Source organism: Struthio camelus, chromosome 25 (assembly GCF_040807025.1).
Source record: "Struthio camelus isolate bStrCam1 chromosome 25, bStrCam1.hap1, whole genome shotgun sequence".
NCBI lineage: Eukaryota > Metazoa > Chordata > Aves > Struthioniformes > Struthionidae > Struthio > Struthio camelus.
This window is the reverse complement of record NC_090966.1, coordinates 7799542-7823624: the sequence shown is the minus strand read 5'-3', so window position 1 is coordinate 7823624 and position 24083 is coordinate 7799542. Positions and strand designations below refer to the sequence as shown.

At 58.6% G+C, this 24083-nt stretch overlaps 2 protein-coding genes across 9 annotated transcripts; one reads left to right on the top strand and one right to left on the bottom strand.

Moving 5' to 3' along the window:
- Window positions 1-1370: 1370 nt before the first annotated feature.
- RAMP2 (receptor activity modifying protein 2) lies at window positions 1371-4352 on the bottom strand. 4 transcript variants are annotated; one of them, XM_068919142.1, is made up of 6 exons: window positions 4223-4349; window positions 3863-4019; window positions 3377-3475; window positions 2403-2505; window positions 1761-2018; window positions 1556-1679 (listed from the first exon to the last, which is right to left on the bottom strand). In XM_068919142.1, the coding sequence occupies exons 2-5, from the start codon at window positions 3927-3929 to the stop codon at window positions 1766-1768; spliced, it is 522 nt and encodes a 173-aa protein (XP_068775243.1). In that variant the 5' UTR covers window positions 3930-4019; window positions 4223-4349; the 3' UTR covers window positions 1556-1679; window positions 1761-1765. The 4 variants fall into 4 exon arrangements, with proteins under 4 accessions (XP_068775240.1, XP_068775241.1, XP_068775242.1 ...); XM_068919139.1 differs by having other exon boundaries at window positions 1371-2018; window positions 2403-2479; window positions 4223-4352; XM_068919140.1 differs by having other exon boundaries at window positions 1388-2018; window positions 4223-4348.
- Window positions 4353-7603: 3251 nt separating this feature from the next.
- On the top strand, window positions 7604-23393 carry EZH1 (enhancer of zeste 1 polycomb repressive complex 2 subunit). 5 transcript variants are annotated; one of them, XM_068919135.1, is made up of 20 exons: window positions 7604-7680; window positions 9531-9651; window positions 10245-10373; window positions 10678-10797; window positions 11895-12015; window positions 12732-12905; window positions 13997-14099; window positions 14392-14555; window positions 15159-15250; window positions 16060-16240; window positions 17247-17443; window positions 17983-18074; window positions 18701-18741; window positions 19282-19407; window positions 20390-20568; window positions 21251-21346; window positions 21789-21870; window positions 22035-22115; window positions 22526-22610; window positions 22730-23393. In XM_068919135.1, the coding sequence occupies exons 1-20, from the start codon at window positions 7670-7672 to the stop codon at window positions 22788-22790; spliced, it is 2256 nt and encodes a 751-aa protein (XP_068775236.1). In that variant the 5' UTR covers window positions 7604-7669; the 3' UTR covers window positions 22791-23393. The 5 variants fall into 5 exon arrangements, with proteins under 5 accessions (XP_068775236.1, XP_068775238.1, XP_068775237.1 ...); XM_068919136.1 differs by lacking the exon at window positions 7604-7680 and adding an exon at window positions 8615-8633; XM_009689574.2 differs by lacking the exon at window positions 7604-7680 and adding an exon at window positions 8872-9006.
- The last annotated feature ends 690 nt before the right edge of the window (window positions 23394-24083 follow it).

Here is a 24083-nt window from a genome sequence, read left to right as displayed (position 1 = left end):
CGGCTCTGGTTCTACCCCAGCCCAGCTCTGCCCCGGCTCCGGTTCCGGCTCCGGTTCTGTCCCCAGCCCGGCTCTGGTTGTACCCCAGCCCAGCTCTGCCCCGGCTCCGGTTCTGCCCCCAGCCCGGCTCTGGTTCTACCCCAGCCCAGCTCTGCCCCGGCTCCGGTTCCGGCTCCGGTTCTGCCCCCAGCCCGGCTCTGGTTGTACCCCAGCCCAGCTCTGCCCCGGCTCCGGTTCCGGCTCCGGTTCTGCCCCCAGCCCGGCTCTGGTTGTACCCCAGCCCAGCTCTGCCCCGGCTCCGGTTCCGGCTCCGGTTCCGCCCCCAGCTCTGCCCCGGCTCCGGTTCTGCCCCCAGCCCAGCTCTGCCCCGGCTCCGGCTCCGGTTCTACCCCAGCTCCAGCTCTACCCCAGCTCCAGCTCTGCCCCGGCTCCGGTTCTGCCCCCAGCCCAGTTCTGCCACGGTTCCGGTTCTACCCCAGCTCCAGTTCTGCCCCGGCTCCGGTTCTGCCCCCGGCTCCGGTTCTGCCCCCAGCCCGGTTCTGCCCCCAGCTCCAGTTCTGCCCCGGCTCCGGTTCTGCCCCCAGCCCGGTTCTGCCCCCGGCTCCGGTTCTGCCGCGGCTCCGGTTCTGCCCCAGCTCCGGTTCTGCCCCCAGCTCCGGTTCTGCCCCAGCTCTGGTTCTGCCCCGGCTCTGGTTCTGCCCCCGGCTCGGTTCTGCCCCCAGCCCGGTTCTGCCCCGGCTCCGGTTCTGCCCGCAGCCCGGTTCTGCCCCCGGCTCCGGTTCTGCCCCGGCTCCGGTTCTGCCCGCAGCCCGGTTCTGCCCCCAGCTCCGGTTCTGCCCCAGCTCCGGTTCTGCCCCCAGCTCCGGTTCTGCCCCCGGCTCCGGTTCTGCCCCCGGCTCCGGTTCTGCCCCGGCTCCGGTTCTGCCCCCAGCTCCGGTTCTGCCCCGGCTCCGGTTCTGCCCCGGCTCCGGTTCTGCCCCCGGCTCCGGTTCTGCCCCAGCCCGGTTCTGCCCCAGCCCGGTTCTGCCCCGGCTCCGGTTCTGCCCGCAGCCCGGTTCTGCCCCCAGCTCCGGTTCTGCCCCGGCTCCGGTTCTGCCCCGGCTCCGGTTCTGCCCCGGCTCCGGTTCTGCCCCCAGCCTGGTTCTGCCCCCAGCCTGGTTCTGCCCCGGCTCCGGTTCTGCCCCAGCTCCGGTTCTGCCCCAGCTCCGGTTCTGCCCCCAGCCTGGTTCTGCCCCGGCTCCGGTTCTGCCCCGGCTCCGGTTCTGACCCAGCTCCGGTTCTGCCCCCAGCCTGGTTCTGCCCCGGCTCCGGTTCTGACCCAGCTCCGGTTCTGACCCAGCTCCGGTTCTGCCCACAGCCCGGTTCTGCCCCAGCCCGGCCCGGTAACCCGGCTCCGCGCCCCGGCTCCGGCGCGCAGGGTGGGAAGCCGGGGTCGGCAGCGGGACGCAGGGCTGCGGGGGGCTGAGCGGCGCGCGGCGCCGTTTTTGTGCTCCAAAAGCAGGGGGGAAAAAAACCAACAACAAACCAAAAAACCCCAAACCAACCCAAGCGGTGGAAGAGGACGCTGGGGGGAAAGAAGCTCTTTATTCTCCAGGAGCTGGACGGGGGGTCAGCGAGCAGGGGGCGGAGAGCGCTGCGGGAGGGCCGGCGCGCCGGGCCGCCGGCCGGAGCCCCGAGGCCTGGCGGGCGGCAGCGAGGCCCCCTCGCCGCCGGGAGCCGACCCCCCGGCGCCCGAGGCTCGGGCCGGGGCCGGGGCCGGCGGCGCTCAGGGCTGCGCCTTGCCGTCCTTGCTGCGCCAGATGACCAGGGTGACGAGGAAGGGGATGAGGCAGATGGGGGCGATGATCATGGCCAGCAGCACGTCCTCGGGCGGGTCGAAGACCTGGTGCTGCAGCGTGCAGTTCTGGAAGTAGTGGTGGTGGCTCTGGAAGATGTACTGCTCCGCCAGCGCGTTGGGGTAGCCGTAGTTCAGCTGGTCAGCCCAGTCCTCCAGGCAGGCCTGGAGCAAGCTGTAGGGCCTGCGGGAGACGGGGCGCGGGCTGCGGGCGGCGTTGCCGGACGGGACGGGACGGGACGGGAGGAGGTGCAGCCCTCAGCGCCCTCCGGCCCCTGCTCCCCCCAGCCTGGATGGGTCCCCTGCCAACCGCCGCGCCGGGCCAGAGAGCTGGGAGGGGAGCTGCCGCAGGGGGAGGCGGCGGGGGTCCCGGGCCGGGGGCACGCCGCGGCCAGGCTCGGGGCGCGTTTCCCACCCCCCGGAGCGAGGTTTCCCCGCGGCCCGGGGGATCCCTGCGCCGCGTCAGGCGCTTCCTCTGCCCCGTCCCGGGAGCGGCTCGCTCTGGCGGGCCTGGTGGGCCTAGGGGCTGCCAGGACGTCCCACCGGCGGCGCCGCGGCCGGCCCCTACCTGCTGATGACCTTCCACTCGCAGAGCTGCGGCGCCGTCACGTTCCTCATGAGCTCCACGAAGAACTCCCAGCACCTCTGCGTGATGTTGACGTACATCTCCTCTGCGCGAGGGAGCGGCGCTGAGCGGGGCGCCCCGACCCCAGCCCCGGCCCTGACCCTGACCCTGACCCCAACCCTGACCTCAACCCCAACCTCAGCCCCGACCCCAGCCCCGGCCCCAGCCTGGACCACGGCCCTGGCCCTGACCCTGACCCCAACCCTGACCTCAACCCCAACCCCGGCCCCAACCCCGACCCCGGCCATGGCCCCAGCCCCGGCCCCGGCCCCAGCCTGGACCACGGCCCTGGCCCTGACCCTGACCCCGGCCCCAGCCCCAACCCTGACCCCAACCCCGACCTCAACTCCAACCCCAACCCCAACCCCAACCCCGGCCCCAACCCCAACCCTGGCCATGGCCCCAACCCCGGCCCCGGCCCCAGCCTGGATCATGGCCCTGGCCCTGACCCTGACCCTGACCCCAACCCCGGCCCCAGCCCCAACCCTGACCCCAACCCTGACCTCAACTCCAACCCCAACCCCAACCCCGGCCCCAACCCCGACCCCGACCATGGCCCCAACCCCGGCCCCGGCCCCAGCCTGGACCCCGACCCCAGCCCCGACCCCAACCCCGACCTCAACCCCAACCCCAACCCCAACTCCAACCCCAACCCCAACCCCGGCCCCAACCCCGACCCCAACCCCGGCCATGGCCCCAACCCCGGCCCCGGCCCCAGCCTGGACCCCGACCCCAGCCCCGACCCCAACCCCGACCTCAACCCCAACCCCAACTCCAACCCCAACCCCAACCCCGGCCCCGGCCCCAACCCCAACCCTGGCCATGGCCCCAACCCCGGCCCCAGCCTGGACCCCGGCCCCAGCCCCGACCCCAACCCCAACCCCAGCCCCAGCCCCGGCCGCGGGGCCGGCACTCACCCACGAGCTGAGCCGTCCAGTTGGAGGTGGCCGCCGGCGGGCTCGTCCTCGCGTCCTGGCCGAAGCCCTCCGCCTGGGCGCCGGCGCGGCCCAGCCCGGCTGCGCGGGGTGCGAACGCGCTCAGGCGGGGCCGGGCGGCGACGCCAGGCCGGCGCCCCTCCGCCCGCCCGTCCCGGGGCCGCCCAGGGCCGGAGCCGCGGCGGCGGCAGGAAAAGGAAGCGCTGACCGCAGCCTGGCACGGCCGGAGCGCCCGCCCGGCCGCGGCGCCCGGCCTCCCCCACCGCGCCCCAGGGTCCTGAGCCGAGGCGGCGGCGGCGAGGGGCGCCGGCAGGGAGGGCCGCGCGCCGGGACCCCCCGCGCCGCCCCGGCGAGGCCGGCGGCCCGCGGCCCCCACCCGGCCCCCGGAGCGGCCGCCCGGCCCGGCGGCGTGCGGAGGCCGCCCGGCGCGAGGCGGCGGCGCGGGGCCGCCCGGCCGCCCGCACTTACCCCACAGCAGCAGCAGCAGGAGCCGGCGGCGGAGCCGGCCGGAGCCCGTCGGCGCGCGCGGTGCCATCCTGCAAAAGGCTGCCGGCTAACGACCGGGACAAGTATTTCAATGGAAATAACAGGAAGCAACTCCTTTCCTCTGACAGGGGCAGTTTGACTACAGGAGACGTGTGAAAAATGAGATTGCTCAGCGCTGCTTTAAAGCAGATCTCCCGGCGGGACCCCGTCGGCGTGGCCGCGCGCGGCCCCGCCGCCGCCCCGGGCCCCCGGCGGGCATCGCTGCCGCCCCACCGGCCGGGGCGCGCGGCCGGCGCCCGGGGCGGGAGAGGCTCCCGCTTCGCCGGGCCGCTGTTTGTTTACTTGTGTATTTCTCCGTAATCCCGTCTGGGCTGGGTTGTGAAATCCCTCGTCTCCCGCGCGGAGGGCAGGCAGCCCGGCGGCCGGGCGGGGGGAGCGGACCGGGGGAGCGTCATGTCCCCGGCCGGGCCCGGCCGCGGGTCGCGCGGGGGCGGACGGAGGCCCCGGGCGCGCGGCCCCGCCGGGCACCTGCCCCGCGGCCGGGCCGGGCCGGCGGCAGGTGGGGAGGGAGCGGAGCCACCGCGGCCGCGTGTCCCCGGCCCGCCGCCCCCCGCGCGCCGCCGCCGCCAGGCGCTCGCCCCAGGAGCCCGCTGAGACCCGGCGCGCTCACGGCGCTCCCGGGCCGGGCCGGCGCTTGCAGCCCCACGTTTCCCCTCTGAAAGCCGGCCGGCGGGACTCACGGAGCGCAAACCGCGGGGCCGCGGCTGGCGGCTGGCGGGGACCCTCCCTGCGCGGCGCTCCCGCCGCCCGCCGCCCGGCCGGGGCGGCCCAGCGGCTGCGGGACCCGGCGGCACCTCCGGCCGGAGCGCGGCCGCATCTGGCGCGCACCACGGGCCGGGGCCCCCGGATCCCGCTCCCCGTGGCCGCAGCGGCTGCAGCCGGCCTCCGGCCCGCCGGCGGGAGCCCTTGCCAGGGAGACACCCAGTGATGTCAGCCCGGCCCCGGGGCCCCGGCGGCCGGCCGGTCGCGCCCTCCGCCGGGGCCGGGGCTGGGGCCGGGGCTGGGGCACGGCCCGACCCCGCCAGCCCCACCTCACCCGCTGCCCCCTCCGTCCCCCTCCAGGCCCTTCCCGGAGCCGGCCCGGAGGAGGCTCGTGTTCTGCTCGGCGCGGGGAGGCGCCGGGCCGCTGCCCGGCCGGTTCTGCACCGCTTTGCCGGCTCCGCTGAGCGTGAGGGCCACCGCCAGCGGGACCAGGCAGCCGAGCCCGGCGGCCAGCGCCGCGGCCAGCCCCGGGGGCAGCCCGCCCGGCCCCGGGCGCCCGGCCCCGGCGCAGCCGCTGAAATACTCGGCGTGGATCTGCAGGAAGAAGGCCTCCAGCGTGGGGCTGGGCCAGGGGCAGGCCAGCACCTCCGCCAGCAGCTCCGTGCAGTTGGAGAGCTCGCTGTAGATGCTGCGGGGAGAGGGGAGAAGACGCTGGCGAGCCGGGCGGCCTCGGGGCTCCACCGCGGTCCGGCCTCAAGCACGCGCTCACCACGGCGAGCGCCCAGCCCTTCTCCGCGTGCCGCGCCGGCGAGCCAGGCGTGCAGCCGCTGCCATGCGCCGGCAGCGTGCAACCCAGCACCACGTGCACGCTCTGGCTGGAGAGCTGAGCGCCGTGCATGCTCCGGCCAGAGAGCCCAGCGCCGTGCACGCTCTGGCTGGAGAGCTGAGCACCGTGCACGCTCCGGCCAGAGAGCCCAGCGCCGTGCACGCTCCAGCCGGAGAGCCCAGCGCCGTGCACGCTCCGGCCGGAGAGCCCAGCACCGTGCACGCTCCAGCCGGAGAGCCCAGCGCCGTGCACACTCCAGCCGGAGAGCCCAGCGCCGTGCACACTCCAGCCGGAGAGCCCAGCGCCGTGCACGCTCCGGCCGGAGAGCCCAGGGCTGCACACATTCTGGCCAGAGAGCTCAGCGCCGCGCTCGCTGTGCCGGCAGTGGGGTCGGACCGACCTGCCGATGTGCTCCCAGCGGCAGCGGCTGCCCTCGGGGGTGGCCGTGAGGGCGGCGTGGAAGGGGGCCCAGCAGTACAGGGAGATCCAGTCCCGGTAGGTGTCCTGGCAGCGGGCTGGCCCGTCCAGCACCTCCAGCGGTCCTGCGGGGAGGCGGCGCGTGAGCCCCCGGCCGCGCTGCACCGCGCTGCGCCGCGCCAGGCTCGGGCACCTCCACTCACCGTCCTCGTCCAGATAGAGGTAGTGACCTGGGAGGAGAGACGGCGCCGTCCCGTCAGCGCCGCGGGACCCCGCGCCGGGCAGGGCCGCGTCTCCTGCCGGGGCAGACGGGCTGGTCCCGCCGAGGGGGCCGCGACGCTGCCGGGGCCCGGCGCCATCCCCGCACGGCGCTGCCGCGGCCTCACCTTCGTCCGGCAGGTCCGCGTCCGCCGGCTGCCCGCGCCCTGCGGGAGGGAGAGGCGGGCGCGAGGGCTGCAGAGCGGCCGGGGGGCTCGGGGAGGCGGCGGCGCGGCTGCCCCTACCCCGCCGGAGCAGGGGGAGCAGGAGGCAGCAGAGGAGCTGCGCCCGCGCCCCGAGGCGCATCCTCCCGCCGCCGGGGCCGCCGCGGGCGGTCGGGCCGGGCCGGGCCGGCAGCGGCCCCTCGGGATATATCCGCGTGCCCAGGGCCGGTGCCAGCCCTTTCCAGGCGCTCCGGAGCCAATGGCTGGGAAGGTCGGGGAGGGAGCAGCCGGTTTGGCCTGACTCAGCAGGCGACGCCGGCAAAGGCATCAGATAAGGGGTCGAGCGAGACGCGGGGGCTGCGGGTGGCGTGGGAGCGAGCTGCGCTGCCGGGACCGGCCTCGGCCCGGCCCCGGGGCCTCCGGCACGGCGCTGCCGCCGCGGCCCGCCGCGCTCCCGGCTCGGGGCCGCCCGCAGCCGCTTCCTGCCCGGCGCCGCGGCAGGGCCGCAGGAAGCCCAGGGCCGCCCACGCCGCCTCTCCGGGCCGAGATCCCGCTCCTGCCCTGGTGGGTGGGGAGCCCCACGCGGGTCCCGCACCCCGGTGGGGTTCCAGGGCCCACGGGCCCACAGGCGCCCGCGTCCCCCGGGATCCCCTCCGCCGGCAGGCGATGGTCCCGCCCGGCTGAGAGCCACCGGCCGCCGCGGCCGCGGGGCCCATGGGCCCTGGGTCCCCACTGGGGTGCGTGACCCGCGTGGGCTCCCCACCCACCAGGTAGACTCGTGTCCAGGCCCCCACCCGCCTGGGGCAGCTGACCACATGGGAAGACCCGTGTCCGGGCCTCCACCCAGCTGGGGCACCCCAGCCAATGGGGGGACCCATGTCCAGACCTCCCACTGTGTGGGGCACCCCACCCACCGCAGAGACCCATGTCCAGGCCCCCACCCGCCCGTGGCACCCCACCCAACGGGGGGTCCCCTCCCACGTGGGACCCGCCTGACCGCAACCCCGGCTGCGGCCCAGCCCCGCGCGGGACCCGCTCCGCCCCCCGCCCGCCCCAGTGGTACAGCCCGCCCTCCCCACGCGCGGGACCCCCTCCGCCCCCCGCCCGCCCCAGTGGTACAGCCCGCCCTCCCCACGCGAGGGACCCCCTCCGCCCCCCGCCCGCCCCAGTGGTACAGCCCGCCCCGCGGCACAGGCTCCGCCCCCCGCCCCGCTCGGCCCCCGCTCGGCCCGGCGCGGGGGCGTGGCCAGGCTCGGGGGCGTGGCCAGGCGCGGCGCGGGGGCGTGGCCGGGCTCGGGCCCGGGGTGGCGGCGCAGGCGCAGGCGCGGCGGCGCCCCCTCCCCCTCCCCCCCGCCCGGCGCGATGGCTGAGGAGTGAGTGCGGGGCGGGGGCGGGGCCTGGGGGGCCCGGGCGGCGCGGGGGGCCCGGGCCCAGGGCGCGCGGCGGGGCCGGGCCGGGGGCGGCGGGAGCCCCCGCGGGGCCCGGGGCCCGGAGGGGCCCCAGACAGGGTGGCCCGGGGGGCGGGGGCGGCTCCTCCCCCACCCCCACCGGGGGGTGGCGACCCTCCGTATCGCGGGTCCCTGCCCTGGCGACAGCCCCACGCGGGGGCCTCGGGGGCGCCCGTGGGGCGGATGGGGCCTCCCGTGGGGCAGATATGGCTTCGGTGATGCGGATGAGGCCTCCTGTGGGGCGGTTAGGGCCTCCCGTGGGGCAGATTTGGGCCCCCGTGAGGTGGATGGGGGCCCCATGGGGCAGATGTGACACCCGTGGGGCAGATGTGGCGCCCATGGGGCGGATGGGGCCTCCCGTGGGGCAGATAGGGCACCCGTGGGGTGGTTGGGGCCTCCCGTGGGGCAGATTTGGGCTCCCCTGGGGCAGATATGGTGCCTGTGGGGTGGATGGGGCCTCCCGTGGGGCAGATTTGGGTCCCCGTGAGGTGGATGTGGCGCCCGTGGGGTGGTTGAGGCCTCCCGTGGGGCAGATTTGGGCCCCCGAGGGGCAGATGTGGCACCCGTGGGGCAGATATGGTGCCTGTGGGGTGGATGGGGCCTCCTGTGGGGCAGATTTGGGCCCCCGTGGGGCGGTTGGGGCCCACGGGTAATTTGGGCCCCCATGGGGCAGACGGGCCCCCCGAGGGGCAGCGTGCGGCTCCTGGCTGCGCTGCCCGGCGTGTGTCAGCAGCCCCTTCCCGGCGCCTCGAGCCCCCCGCAGCAGGAGCAGGATTCTGCTCCCTGCGTACTTCCCGACTGGGAATACTCCCCGGCGCCGCTAAGCCTTCGCATTAAACCACCCCTTGACGATCTTCTTGCGTGGCCTGGCTCGCTCCGTAGGTGGTTTTTAACACCATCACCCCCAGGAGATGTGTGCTGGCATGAAGATTGCTGTATCGATTTTTTTTTATTATTATTTTAACATTTGAATGGCAGAAAGTCTTGTAAAAACATTTGAATGCTGTGGAAATGCAGCTTTGAGAACAGTCCGTAGGAAATCAGGGAGTTAATTTTTAGGGATGAATCATTGCAAAAGCAGAGGTTGGAGAAATCTACTCGAGTGTCTCCGAGTCTGAGCCGTCCGGTGGCTGTGTGGCTGCGTCAGGATGGAGTCTGCTCGACCTGCTTGGGAATCGGCCGTTCAGACAGAGCTATACGGATCTGCATGAATGATTACTGTGTGTGCGAAAGGCTGAAGCAATGAAACGCGTAGGAGTGTAACACGTTTCAGAGGCTAATATGACTCTTGGGGAAAATCGTGTTTCTCTGCAGAGTTCTATTGTACAGTACATTTCTGAGAAGAAGGACTAGAAAATAGAAACAAAAAACCTTCCTGGCTTCCTGTCACTGTGAGAAAGTGCTAGCTTGCTGTAGCCAGACTAGTGATGTCGTTATTTGTTTTGTTGGTGCCCTGGGCAAATGGAAAAAGGGGAACACCCAGAACGCTTTGTCCGTAGGGGATTCATAGGGATTCAGACTGGACATAAGCAGCTGAATCCCTGTAAGCATGCTTAGTTCAGTGCATCTTCTTATGTCCAAAGCTCTCCAGGCTTTTCAGTGCAATTTATTGTAATTATTCCTTAAATAGGACTAGTGCAGATTTATATAGTTATTTTTTCCTGGGTATAGTCTATGATGCATTTAAAATGCACATGGATTTCTTTTAATAGCCCTCGTTTATAAGTTTAAGATCTCCTTTATTTGATATTTATCCTTTTTGTATTTTTTTGTAGAAAAATGGAAATCGCCACTCCTCCAACATCAAAGTGTATTATATACTGGAAAAGAAAAGTCAAGTCTGAATATATGCGTCTTCGACAACTCAAGAGGTTTCAGGCAAATATGGGAGCTAAGGTAAAGACATTATGAGGATGGTTCTAGCTGAAAGGATATCTCCTAAATATTTCACATTAGTTTATAGTCCTAGAGCAGTTATCAGATGAGTGATTCATCCTGCTAATTGCAAAGTTATATTAGTTGTAAATTTGAAGAGATATTACTTTTCCTCATGCTCCATTAGTAGAGCAGTGTGGTCAGTGTCCAATATATAGGTACAACAGTTTACCAGCCAAGTACTTGCACAACTGCAGTAAGAAGACTAATTTCAACTTGTTTTTAGAAATATCCCTTTGCTCTAAACCTTTCAGTGCAAAGGGACTGGTAGGTTTCAGGTGGCTTCTTTGCCTTTCTTGTTGGCAGGTAGGTTTTTAGAAAAGGTCAGCTGTGGCCAGGAGTTATCAAAAGACTGTTGACTGTTCAGTAGATTTACAGTGATGTTTTATACCACTGCTGAATTCAATTAGAATTCCTTCTAATAGGTACCATCAATTGAAATGCTGTGCTGAGCGCGTAGTTTGATATTTGAAACAAAATCTCAGGAAGAATTTTAGTATTTTAAACCTTAACAAGATTTTTAAAAATTTGAGTGCATCTTTCTCCCATTTTAGGCTCTGTTTGTGGCCAATTTTGCGAAGGTTCATGAAAAAACTCAAATTCTGAATGAAGACTGGAAGAAGCTTCGAGTTCAACCGGTGCAGTTAATGAAGCCGGTCAGTGGACACCCTTTCCTAAAGCAGGTACGGAGAAGAGAGCAAAAGTGGCACAGCAGCAACAAATGCTGGTTAGAATCACGGCTTTGCAGGGGACTGTGAAGATACTTAATCTTTTTGTTTTGTCCTGCCATATGTCAGTATCAGAGCATGCCTAGTATTCTTCCATGATGCAAAAACAGGCAAAAACAAAAAGGGTTTTCATGTCAAGGAATCAGCATGAGTGAACGCAGGGCTTAGCTGTATTTGTCCTGTAGTGTGATTTCCTCCTAGTTGTGACTACATCCGAGGTGTTTTTTCCTCACTGTCCTTCTGCTTGCTTATATTCCAGTGCACTGTTGAGAGCATTTTTCCTGGATTTCCAAGTCAGACATTGTACATGAGAACTCTGAACACAGTGGCATTGGTGCCCATTATGTACTCCTGGTCCCCTCTTCAGCAGAATTTCATGGTATGTAAGAAAGTGCTTTGGTGCAAGGTCTTTGTGAGATTAATGTGTAATCATTACACAGCTGTGGACTGATTATACCTTCTTCAACCCACTTGTTTCAAACCATGTCTGCTCAAGAGATGATGGAAAGTACTGTTTTAGTTGCTTGTATTGCTGGATTCCATAAAAGCGCCTTCTATGCAAGCTGACTTACCTACCTAGTCTCTCCTTTATTCCTGACATCTTGTTAGGGCCACCATTATTTCACAGGATTCAAAGAGTTAATGTCCCCCCCTTTTTTTTTATTAGATTTTTCTTCCTCTTTAAATGAAGAGTTTTATTTCTTAGTCAGGTCCTCTCCTTTGTGACTGGATTACTCTGCTGTTCTCTTTGTAGGGATGCTACTGAGGGTTAGTTCCTTGATCACAACAGTGTGGAGAAGGGTTTAATGCAGCTTTTGGTGCAGCAGCCCCACTCTGACGTTATGGTTGCCTAGTTAAGATCATTTGCTAAACAAACAGGCAGTCTGTGGCTAACCTGCCCCTTTGCCAGGCTGGGGGGGTGTTTGTTTATTTCTGCAACCTGCAGGAGTCCTCTCAAGCCACATAGCGCAAACTGGCAGGGTAGTGTAACAACAGCAACTGTGCAGCAAAAGAGTCAGTCTGTGGTGATATGGCAAAGAAAGTCAAATGTCCTTGCTCTATGTGGGTATTGCAAGAGTGCTCCTCAGCTTTGGCTGTATCCTGCCTGGGAATGAGCTACCGTTTTGCCTTTCACTGTTCCAATTCTATTCTGCCTTAAATCACAATCTCTTTGACATTTTTGGCTGTTCATTATTATTGGCTATTTATCTGCTTCTGAGTTTCTGTAAGCCTTGGTGACATGACTGGTTTTTTTTTAAGCAGTGTACACTTTTTTGGGTCAGAATTATGCTGTTGGCCTAGGGTAACAATGAAATGTCCATGATGAGACATCTGAAACTTCACCTGGGGAGGCTGAACCTTTGCTTAGCATTGTGTTGTCTGCGTGTGTGAATGGACAGGAGCAGCCCTAGAGACACAGCCTGATAGCGAATCAGCAAATGCTAGTTTACTGAAATGTATCTAATCTCTTTTCAGGTAGAGGATGAAACCGTTCTGTGCAATATCCCTTACATGGGAGATGAGGTGAAGGAAGAAGATGAAACCTTCATTGAAGAACTTATTAATAACTATGATGGGAAAGTTCATGGAGAGGAAGGTAACCTGGGACCAAGAACTCGCAGAACTGTCCATTCAGACTCTTGCAAATAAGATATCAAAGTAGTTAAGAAGTCAAAAGGTGGCAGCAGTAACCAGCTTTTCTCTGGGAGCTCTTAGAGTAGAAAAGCAGGAACTTGCCTGTTGTTCTAGTTTTCACAGACGCAGTCCTGCTGTTTGAGATCCTGCTCCGTTCTAGGCCTGGGATGCTCTGGAGCAGATGCTCTTGTTTGCGAGGGTTCACAGTCTTGTTCTGGAATGTAGAAAAATGTGTTAGAGGGTAGGAGGAGCTCAGCAACCTTCTTTCACTTGTGATCTGAGCCAAGACTTCATTTGGGCTTTTCAGAGATGAAAAGCCAGCGTGTCTTCCTGCAGAGCTGCCTAGCCCATCATAAGGCTCTGCCTGGAGGGAAAGAGGCCATAGAAAACACTGTGCTGGGGCCTTTCCTCAGATGGCTTTGTTAATGAGCATCTGTGAATAGAACAATTGTTGCCCAGCTGGGCTGGCTACGTTGCTCTGTGTGTTGATTGTCGGGACTTTTTAAAAATGATTCACCACTGTCATGGCTCTACAGCATTAGGATCAGTTCTTCCTCCCACCTGTCTGTGCCGACTTGCTAAGAGGGTTCTAGTTACTGACATTGTCCTCTGGCTGGCTTGTGATTTGCCACCACAAGAAGAGTACAAGGTGATGGTGCTGACACCGCTGTGTTTCAGAAATGATTTCAGGGTCAGTGCTCATCAGCGATGCTGTATTCCTGGAGTTAGTGAACGCCCTGAATCAGTACTCGGACGAGGAAGAGGAAGGACACAACGATTCTGAGGTTAAACAGGAGGACGGGAAAGAGGAGCTGCCAGTCACAAGGAAAAGAAAACGAATTGCAGTAGAAGGTGGGTTTGGCCACAGAAACTGGGGCCGTGTTTGTCATGTTTCCATGCTGCCCTGAGTACCTGGCCAGTGCTCTCCTGCCATGACTATTTTGGTTATTACCTTGTCATTGAGGGTAGTAAACAGGTTGGCAGGTTTTGGTAAAGTAGTTGAAAAGAGAGGGTTGTTCTCATTGTCCCCTGTGGACGGGATAAGATGTCATCGGTTTGAACTGTGGCAAGGAAGAATTTATCTTAGGCATCTGGAAAACCATTTAATGGTAAGATTAGCGAAGCAGTGGGATATTACCTGGGGAGGTTGTGGAATCTCTCCTGCTGGAAAGTAGAGATTTTAAAGTGCGGGTCTGGCAATCATCTTGTCAGTAATCTTGTAGACAGATCTCATTCTGCTGTAGGACAGGAAGATGGATCACATGACCTTTTCAAATCCCTTCCGGCCCCGTTTCCCATGTGCTTGTGTTCCTCTTCCCTCTCCTGTGCCATCTGGAGTTTACGTTGCGTAGAGGAAGCTCTGTTTGTGGGATTTTCGTGTATCCTGCGTGCCCCTAGGAGCACTGACTGGTGGTTTCATCTTTGTCTTTGGTTCGTAGTGATACGAGTAACAACAATACCAGGATTTTTGTAAATGTAGCAACACAAAAGTGCTGTTTGTACCTTTGTATTTTACAGTCATCACCTCTTCTTTCCAGCATTTTTGCCAAGTTAATGAAGAATAATTATCCAGTAATAAAGTCCAGCCTGGGTCGAGTCTTTTCTCTCTCTAAATCTCTCCTGACATTTGAGGAAGGCTTCCTATTTAGTCTCATCCTGTTTCGGTACAAATAAATGGTAATACTTGGTAAAAAACATCATTGGCAATTTCATAAACACATTATACTACTTTGCTCAGAAAGCGGTAGCGTGTGCTGCATCTGGAAATGCCTTAACCTAATTGCAGCACGAAATAAAGCTTATTCATTGTATATGTGATTACATTTCTGCCTCTTAAAATATAATCCAGAACACCTACTGGAATCGCTCTCTCTGGAAAAAGGAAAGGCACGTTCAAGTCCAGTTTAACTGAGGAATTGTCTCTTCTTTTTTCCTTTTCTTAGGTAACAAAAAGTGTTCAAAGAAGCGGTTTCCAAATGACATGATCTTCACTGCTATTTCTTCTATGTTTCCTGAATATGGCTTCCCGGATGATATGAAAGAGAGGTAGAAGAGCTCTACTTAAATTGTCTGTTACCATTTTTAGCAACAGTTAAAATTTGTATTTCAGAAAAACACTGTGCTCTGACTAAAAAGTAGAGCTCGGTAGCCATGGAAAGTAATGTACTGGGAGCTGGGAGGCGCCTTGAGCGGAAAGATTTTTGACTGTTAGAAACTTCAGTTTAGCCTCAAAGTATCTAGGCCAGGGTCACGCAGGCCTGTAGTAGTATAGAACTTTGTAATGTTTCCCAGAATAAGAAAACATGCCTGTATGTGGGGTTTTTTGTTTTATAAATAGGTACCGAGAACTTACTGAAGTCTCTGATCCCAACGTGCTGCCCCCGCAGTGCACTCCCAACATAGACGGGCCATGTGCAAAGTCCGTCCAGCGGGAGCAGTCCCTGCACTCCTTCCACACGCTCTTCTGCAGGCGCTGCTTCAAATATGACTGTTTTCTGCATCGTAAGTTCAGTCTCAGCTGGATGCTTCCCTAGAGTCCCTTTCTCTTCATTCTTCTCAGTGCTTTATATTTCTCCGTACCTTGCTTAGTATCCATGCTGCAGTCTTTAGAGGGTGGGCATGCCCCTATTTTTTGCTGCCTCATTGGAAGTTACAACTTCATCTCGGTCATATTCCTGCGGTTTTGCCCTGCCAAAGCTTTGTGAATACTGGTTAGCTGTTTGGCCTGCGACTTCCCGGGTCTACAGGCTTCCTTGGAAAGTCACAGGAGTCTCTCCAGTGAATTATTTGTTAAAAGATATAATATTAAGACCATGTAGTCTTTTTGCTTAAATATAAAAGCAAGTCTTTTTGCTCCTGCCTGTCCTTCCCGAGCGCTCTGCTGCAGCTGCTAAGTTCCCGTCGTTGGGAGCAGAGTGGGCCAAGAGGTTCTGCCATGCTGTTCTCTGCTCCTAGGAGATCTAATCCTGTACCACTGGTGACTGCATCAAGCCCCCAGTGCGGTCTCTCTCCTTCATTCATCTAGTGTTGCCCCTGTCCCTTGCTGCATGGGTGAAGCCTCTTCTTGGAGAATGCTAAGAGTAAAGATAACGATTATTTTTTCAGCTTTTCACGCTACTCCCAATGTGTACAAACGAAAGAACAGAGAGACCAAGATTGAGCCAGATCCTTGCGGGGCAGACTGTTTCCTGTGGCTGGTACGTTTCTGCATTCCTCCTGCTGAAACCATGGGAGAAGCGGGCCTGGCCAGCTTTTCCCTGCAGAACTTTGTGGGGCCTTTGTACAGCTTTGGTGACTTTCAGAATTAGTTCTAGTCCCCATTGGGTTCAGGGGGAGCATGAAACCAAATATGAATCTTGTTTGAAGCATCCTTTAGCAAATCTCCAACGAAGACTAGTCTCATACCGAGCAGGTGGGATATTATGGTGACAAATGATTTCTCTGGACTAAGTGCTGGGCTTAAAACATGAAGCCCGCATTAAAAATGGAGGGGAAAGGAATCTAATGTATATGGGGATGGCTCAAATTGTTTTTAAAATCTTTTAGAAGTGTAACCTAGCTGCGTTACTCGGAGATGAGAACTGCAGCGAAGAGATGATGATCTGGCTGCAGAGAGACTAATGCACTTCATGGTATCAGAGCTGATCATCTGGCTGAGATGACAGACACTTGATAAAGTGTCTTTGGGGAGCTGCAGGGCTGAAGCAGAGGAATAGACCAGAAGGATTTCACTGCCAGGTTGCCAAGGCAAGAGGTGGAGAAAGGGGACTGGAGGTACAAGGGGAGGGAGCCAATTCCTACTGGGCAGCAAGGCAGAAGGAAGCAAAGCAGAAATGTATTTTGCAGGCAGCTGGCAGGGCCTTTTCAGTTACTGAAGGTGACCACAAATGACTGCCTTCTTTTGGTGGCAGCAGTGCAGGCCTTCTCCCAAGGCCTGTGGAAAAGCCTTTCCATGTTTCCTGGCTGTGTGCCACCCACCTTGTGCTGTGTTCTGCTCTGGTTGCAGGAAGGAGCCAAGGAGTTTGCTGCGCTGCACAATCCCAGGTCCAAGTGCTCAGGCAGGCGCCGCCGGAGGCACCACGTGGTCAGTGCTTCCTGCTCAAACACCCCAGCTTCCACAGTCGCTGAGACAAGGGAGGGAGACAGCGACAGAGACACGGGCAATGAGTGGGCCTCTAGTTCCTCGGGTATGATGCCGTTCCTAGAGATACCCCTCTCCCATCTAGCAGTATGAACAGTAACAACCAATGGGCACCGTTGTAACTGGGGCTCGCTCTCTCTGTCTTGCCTCTCAGTCCCTGCACCAGGGGTGTGGAGTTCAGAGTTAGAGTAACAGAGCTGATGTTTACAGCTGGGCTTAAACAAACATGAGGGACACCAGGCCCTGCCCTTTGCTGCTGTGGGAGTCGTGATCCTCTTGCTGGAACGAGGAGTGTGAGGCAGAGCAAGTGCTTTACTGGGAGCTGTAAGATTAAGAGCTCTTGGCTCTGAGTACCTTCCTCAGCTGTGCATGAGGAAAGCGCCCATAGCAGGAGCAGGTTGCTCGGGCAGTGCCAGGCTGCGCCTTTGTGCTGAGGCAGGAAGAGCAGTGGCCTGGGACCCATCAAGGCAAGTGGCTTGGCTGTGGACCTGCTAGACAGTGACCACTTCCCTGTACCTCTGTGCAGCAGATGAGCACCAAGCTCCTTCTGCCAGGGGTGGATCACAGGCCTCCACCCCGCTGGGGTAAGTGGTGGTGGCCAGGGCAGATTGAGCTTCCCAGGTGGTGAGAGAGTACGCGTGTCTGGGCTGAGCCTCAAACAGGAGAGTAGGGAATGGCTTGATTATTCTCGGGCCTTTCTCTCTGCTGTTCCTGCCCTGATTAGGAGGCTGTGTGGTTTTGTGTCCATTGGCTTAGCCCAGGGTGGGAGGTGATACGGTGGCTGGCTGACTCTAGAACTGCATTACTACAAGAGGGCCAGTACCACTGTCTAAAGAGAGGCCATAGTCTGAGCTGCGTGACTCCAGGCAGGACTGTGAGGTGGTGAGTGCTACGCGTAGGGCTGTCCCTGTATAGCTGTCAGGAGGTGTAGGAGTAGGGAGCGAGGCAGGCTGTGTTCAGGCACCTTCTAGAGGGCCTGCTATCCTAGAAACCTTTGACAGTGAGGGTGTGTTCTCACTTGTGTTTGGCCTAATATCTGCGTTTTCTGCCAGAGGCAAACTCCCGCTGCCAGACCCCCACCAAGCAGAAGCTGAGCCCTGCCTCGTCCCAGCTGTTTGCAGTAGAGACGCCGCAGGAGCCTGTCGAGTGGACAGGAGCTGAGGAGTCGCTCTTCCGTGTGTTCCATGGGACCTACTTCAACAACTTCTGTTCGATTGCCAGGCTGCTGGGAACAAAGACGTGCAAGCAGGTACAGCCTGGCATTCTTGTTAGGGCAGCTGTGTACCCTGGGAAAGGCAGGCACTGCAGCACGTGGCCCAAGGACAGGAAGGAGGCCTTTGCCACTGCTTGCTATTGTTTTATCTTCTCTGCCACAAATCACCTTGAGGAACGTGCTGCATCAACACTGAGTGAAGTTTAGTGTTGGATGCAGATGCTAGGTACGGTAAAAACAGCCACCGCCACCAGTTTAATTCTGCTACAGCCTTTTATTTTGCAGAACTGCTGCTGTTCACAGAATAATCCTGCACATGTCCAGTGCTGTTAGCTTGTTCAGGGTGCCCTTTCTGAGGCTTGGCTCTGGCAAGGTGGAGGGTCTTGTTTTCCAAGCAAGAGTAGCAATGACACCCATGGCTCAGTGAAATTGGGAGCAGAACTGCCCGCTTTTGGTCCAGTCAGCAGGAAGCCCATCGTGCATGCTTGCTTATGCTCTCTTCGTTTATACTTTGGATAAAAATGACTCGAGTGCACTGAACTTTACTCTTCTTTTTGCTTCTATTTTTTTGGTAGGTCTTTCAGTTTGCAGTGAAAGAATCACTTATAACAAAACTGCCAACAAACGAATTAATGAATCCATCCCAGAAGAAGAAAAGGAAGCACAGGCAAGTGTTAGACAAGCCTGTTTTGTTCTTAAAGTGCAACCAGATCCACTGCTTTCTGTGCCAAAGTGTTCCTGGTAATCCCCATCTGGCTCCCATCTGCACACACTTTCCATTGTCACGCAGCGCTGCTGGTACTGCTGGCTGGGAATTGGCCCCTAGCCTGTGTCTCTGGTGTGGCTGTCCTAGTTAGCAAGCTGTGTGGTTTTGTGTCTGCGGGCTTAGCTCTGGAGGAGAAGGCGGTGTGGTGGCTGTCTGGCTCCAGTGCTACGTTGCTGCAAGAGGGCCAGTCCCATTGTCCTAATGGTGGCCTAGTCTAAGCTCCCTGGCTTGCAACCTACTTTTTGTGTGCTGGTCCCGGTGTATCCAGCTGCAGTGTTGTTTCAGGGTATTATCTTGGCTTTAGTGCTTGCCTTAAATAACTTCAGTTGTAGCTGTATCGTTCTCATATTTCTCTACTTTTATGGCTGGCTGGTAGTTATTAATGCGTGAAGCTGTCAGACTCACTGGAACCTCCTGTCTGCAGACGCTGCACTGACTAGCGATGTTGGGCACAGTCAGTCTTGACTGGATATTCCTCGTGGAAGCTCACAGCTTCCCCTCAGACACTTTCTCTGCTTCCCTTTCAGGCTGTGGGCTGCACACTGCAGGAAGATTCAGCTGAAGAAAGGTAGCGTTTGCTGTGGCTGTGTTTGAGTTGTTTGCATGGCCGGTCACTCATAGAATCTAGTCCTCAGACTCTGACTTCCGCTACGGGAGAGTCAAGTCCTTATCTGCAGCCTGTCAGCTCCAGCCACAGCAGAGCAGAGGGAGGAGAGCAGCTCCCCTCTGCAGGCCTCGATTTTATGCAGCGGGACCTGGCCTGCTGCAATTGTTCCATGTGAATCACTGCAGGGCCAGTGTTCTCTCCGAGTCAGTACGTGCAGTCTAATCTTACTCCCATCAGAGGGGAGGCTGAGGTTTGGCATACAGTCCCTATGTAAAATGGGCTGTTCAGAGGGTGAAGTAGACATGTGTCATGTATTTGTAATCACACCCCTGTGTCTGATGGACTCAGCCAAGCTGTGTGCTGCCTTTCTGCTGGGCTCCCTGCCCTCTACAGGCAAAAGGAGAACTTGCACGTTCTCTGCCTCAGAGCCTCAGGCATGTTGTTTTGAAATATTTCTGCAAAGTGCAGCTTCCAGTCATGGGATTTCTTCTCTATTTCTAGATAATTCACCTACCCAGGTGTACAACTACCAGCCCTGTGACCACCCTGAACACCCCTGTGACAGCTCCTGTCCCTGCATTATGACTCAGAATTTCTGTGAGAAGTTCTGCCAGTGCAACCCTGACTGTAAGTAAAAGCCTGGGACTAGCATGCATGAAATCAGCCGGCTCTCCTGACAAAGACCGGAGGGAGGGTGTAGACCTAGGACTTGCCAAAGGCCTATGTTATTCTTGCGTTCACACCACGGCTCTGCGCTCCATGTGCCGCAGTTTGATTAGCAGTCTGCTAAAGCCGAAGGGGAAACTGTGTATTCTGTGTTGCCCCGTGATTTGCAGAAGCTGGTGATATGTACTTTCATTAAAGAGTGCTCATCTTCATGTCTCTATCTAGCATCAGCAAGCCATCTGTGATGCTGCTGATTTCATGAAAGAAGGGTGCGTGGCCAGGGGTTAGGAAGGAAGTTGGGTCGCTGCTCTGCCACAGTCATTCTTTCTTCCTGAGGGATTGCGTTCCCAGCTCTGTGATGGAGATAATGGCACTTGCCCCCATCACTAGAGCTTCTGAGGGTGACTTGTTTAAGGGTTATGTCACCTTGGGGTCTGTAAGGACTGTAGAGTGACAGGGAGCCAACTTGTCTGTACTGATCAGTTACATTATGTTCATATTACCGGAGCTGCTTATTTTTCATACTGCACATGTCCCAACTCCTTTGCACGCAGAGTGTTTCTGTGATTTATTGTTTTCACCAGTTGGGTGCCCTGGCTGCTTCACCTTGTCTGTCCTGTTGCATTCTTTAGTGAGCCCTGTCCTGGTGGCTTGGGGGGATGGGAAGGTGGACTGGGGGCATCTGTCACTGCTGCCCGGGGAGCAGTGTGGATGTAAAGTGTGTTATGAGCACAGACACCTTCCTTGTGCCACCAAGGTGGTGGGCAGACAGTGTGGCTCTTGGTCACGGACAGTCTTAGTTCTGTGTGCGCTCGCAGTCCTGATAGCCTGCCAGTGAGGTAACTGGGTTCATTAGAAGCTTACTTTTGGGCAGGGACATCATATGTCCCGTCTGTTCTCTGAAAAACCTCCTGATACAAAAAGGTGAGTTGTTTCGCTGCAGGTCAAAACCGCTTTCCAGGCTGCCGCTGTAAAACCCAGTGCAACACCAAGCAGTGCCCGTGCTACCTGGCTGTGCGGGAATGCGACCCAGATCTCTGCCTGACCTGCGGGGCTTCAGAGCACTGGGACTGCAAGGTGGTCTCCTGCAAGAACTGCAGCATCCAGCGAGGTCTCAAGAAGGTATTGACAGCAGCACTGCAGTAGCACGGTGCAGGGCTGCCCCAGAACAGAGTTGATGAACTAATCTCTTAAGTGGGAAAGGGTAGGTGGGCCACCCACAGCCACCCAAGTGAGAGGAAATCTGGGCGGGGAAGCTGCTCTGCCCCAGGCCTTTATAGCATTTAATCTGGAGTTTGGATTAAGAAAGTGCAAATCAAGAGAGAAGAGTTGCACAAGCAAGAGTGAGAGCAAGGGTAGCGTAAAAAGTGACAGAGAAAGGTCACGTCTTGAATTCTGCTGGTCAAGGAAAGGGACTGCACATGAAAGAGAGTGAAATTCAGAGAAAGATGCAAATTACTGAATGGTAAGAGACCTGCAGCTCCAGCCTAATGGTGCTACTGGGCTTAAGTCTGTAGGGAGCCATGTGTCACTTTACACCAGGGGATGTTGGATAGATACTTACTCCCATTTTGTTTCTCTGAAGTTATTTGGTGTTGTGATGTTGGGACTGTGAGCATGGCAGTCGGTGAGCATGGCGACACAGCACGGTTGCTCCTGGGCACTGCTGCAGCCCCAGAATGTACAGCTGCACGGGGACGAGGACTGTCTGCCAGATGTCTGGGGTGTGATCTCTGTGCTGCCTGCATGCTGGGAGGTGGTAGGCCTGTAGACTGTAACCATTTTCATTTCATATTGGCTCTAGCATTTGTTGCTGGCACCATCTGATGTCGCTGGCTGGGGGACGTTCATCAAAGAATCTGTGCAGAAGAACGAATTCATCTCTGAATACTGTGGTGAGGTCAGTGCATCTGCCCTTTAGGAATGCACTTGCTGGAACTGCTGTGCAGTGCACTTAAGAGTATGCGCTTAGGGAAGTGCTTTGTTCAGCCACTGATCCAGTGAGGATAGCGTGCCTTACCCAGGTCAGCCATGGTCTGGCCACAGGGCTCGCTCTGACAAGGTTTAGAGATTGAATTTTGCACCCTGCTCCATGTTGGGGCCCATCTCAATACCTCTAGGCCTTCTACCATAGAGGAGTGTGTCCTGTACGTGTTGCTCCCTGGGAGCCCAGCTGTTGTACTCTGCTCCCTCTGAGCTGTCCTGAGCCCTGGTGAGCTACCACCCCTTAGCGTGGAAGGGCGGGAGGGTATTTCCAGGAGCTACAGGCACATTATTCCGTGCAGTGATCCTTGCTGCGCCCTCAGTCACTGAATCTCTCTCAGAGCATTCTCCTTCTCCAGCTTATTTCACAGGATGAGGCTGACCGACGAGGAAAGGTCTATGACAAGTACATGTCAAGTTTCCTCTTCAACCTCAACAATGGTAACTCGGGTGGGACCTCAGGGGATGGGAGAGACTTGGGCTTCATGCCTGTACCCACCACTTTGGGGGCTGGTGGGTGGGCATATGGTGTCTGCCCATCTGTCACGTGTGTAGCAGCCTCATCTTTACAGGATACTATAGAGTTCTTTTTTTTTTTTTAATAGATTTTGTTGTCGATGCCACCCGCAAAGGAAATAAAATCCGCTTTGCCAACCACTCTGTGAACCCCAATTGCTATGCCAAAGGTGAGGTATCCCTGTCCAGTCAGCTCCAGTTAGGGGGAACAATCTCTGGAGTGCTGCTTAGCTCTGAGAATGCAGAGGATTGCCCAGGGTCTGGAATCTCCCTGAGTCCAGAGGAGTAGCAGACCTTCAAAGGCGTGGACAGATTTTCCTTCTCTCTGCAGCAAAATGCATCCATGCTGGTGAGGGCCCTGTTCAGTTCTGCCATGGCCCTGACTTTGCAATGAGAGATCACTGCTGCAGAGAGATCACTAACTGCTCCCCCAGAGAAGTGCCCTGATCATGCTAGGCAGGAGCTCTGGTGCCTTGGCCCCAGAGGCTGGCAGGTAGTCAGGCCAGGGTAAAAGTGCTGTCTGACTTCCTAGCCTAAGCTGGAGGGTTGTACGTCTCTGATCCTCTCTCTCTGGTTGCAGTTGTGATGGTAAATGGAGACCATCGGATTGGAATCTTTGCCAAGAGGGCCATCCAGGCAGGAGAGGAGCTCTTCTTTGACTACAGGTAACGTGGGGAACAGCTGACTGGGGATTGGTGTGCAGGGGTTGAAAGCGTTCTATGTACGCATGTTTGCAGGGAGCACAGGAGGTCGTGACAGCAGCTGTGATTTTCCTGTCTTATAGGTACAGCCAGGCAGATGCCCTGAAGTATGTTGGCATAGAGAGGGAGACTGATATCATCTAGGCCCCACGCTGGGCAGTCCCCAGCACCCTTTGCTGCTGCACCTTGTAAGCAATGCCATGTTTGCTTCACGCTTACATGACTGCTGCCAGTGTTCCCGTTGCTGTGTGTGTCACAAGTGCTACATTCCATCCCGACGCTTGGAGAGAGACACTCGGGGAAGGAGCGTGGGTGGCTGCTGCCAGGGGTTAGCAGTTTTGCCCAGCCCCAGGATGGGGCCAGCTCCAGAGCCTGACACTGTTGGTGGTCTCCAGGGCTGGAGGGAGCCCATGGACCAAGGCAGATGGGGCTTGAAGGAAAGCTATGGTGCCAGAGGAGGACCAGCCCTGAGTTCTCAGAGTCTCTTTCCATTTTCCACCGGCTGCTGGAAGAACAAGAGTGTGTGAGGTACCTCTGCACTGAGACCCAGAGGGCCTGCGTCTGGTCATCTGGCACGGCTGGGGATGGGGGGTAGGGAGGGCTGGTGGCATTCCTCTGCAGCCCTCTGCCTTGGCGTAAGCTCTGGGCTCTGTGCTGCTTCTTGCTACCTTTTTTGTCCTGTTGATTAGGACACAGAGACATGGTTGGAAACCATAGAGACTTGGCCCCACACCTGCACGTGTGGCTGCAGCAGTCCCTGGGCCCCACGGCTGCTGTCAATGAGGCTCTTTCCCCCCCATCCCAGCTGGCTGGAGGACAGACAACCTGTACACAGTTTATGTGGCATCATCCATTGGGATGGGGGGAGCAGCACTATGCAAAAAGTCACTTTCGGTAGGGAAGCCACTGAGCTGATTAGAGACAAAGAATATTGTAGGGGGCTTGCTGCAAGCACAAGAGGAATGAACAGAAAGCGTGACCCTGTGTGAGCGAGGAAGCCCTTTCAGCCTGCTGCCTTTCCTTGTGGCCAGGCTGTGGGGTGGTCGGTGTGATCGTGCCTGTCGCCAGCTGTTCTGCTGACTGGGCCTTCTGGGACTGGGTCGTTGATGTTTCGGCTGGGCAGTTTTGGGGCTGCGGGGGGGAGACTGCCTTTCCCTGCACTGGGCTGCATCCAAACTGGGAGACAGGCCTTTGCCACTGTGAGCCCAGGACCTTTCTGAGGGACACTGGTGCTTTGTTTCACCTCCAACGCTTCAGGAGCCAGCAGAGCGGGTCCTCTTGGGGTGACAGGCTTGCCTGTTGTACAAAACTTCTTGAATGCTGCTTTGCCGAGTTTTGAACAGGGCGCGATAGACCTGTTGTCACTACATGCAGTGCCCAAGGAGGAGGCTCCTCAGAAAACCGTCTAGAGGTTTCTGGCACTCTGGTCCTGTCCCT

What these genes read in the sequence shown, in the direction of transcription:
- RAMP2 (XM_068919139.1), bottom strand. Translation starts at nt 4,335, where the DNA reads ATGACGCTCCCCCGGTCCGCTCCCCCCGCCCGGCCGCCGGGCTGCCTG. An exon ending in GATTACGGAGAAATACACAA is followed by an intron (nt 4,020 to 4,222) that starts GTAAACAAACAG and finishes CGTCTCCTGTAG; the next exon opens with TCAAACTGCCCCTGTCAGAG. An exon ending in GAGTGGAAGGTCATCAGCAG is followed by an intron (nt 2,019 to 2,402) that starts GTAGGGGCCGGC and finishes CGTCTCCCGCAG; the next exon opens with GCCCTACAGCTTGCTCCAGG.
- EZH1 (XM_068919135.1), top strand. An exon ending in AAAACGAATTGCAGTAGAAG is followed by an intron (nt 12,906 to 13,996) that starts GTGGGTTTGGCC and finishes TCCTTTTCTTAG; the next exon opens with GTAACAAAAAGTGTTCAAAG. An exon ending in GAAGATTCAGCTGAAGAAAG is followed by an intron (nt 18,742 to 19,281) that starts GTAGCGTTTGCT and finishes CTCTATTTCTAG; the next exon opens with ATAATTCACCTACCCAGGTG.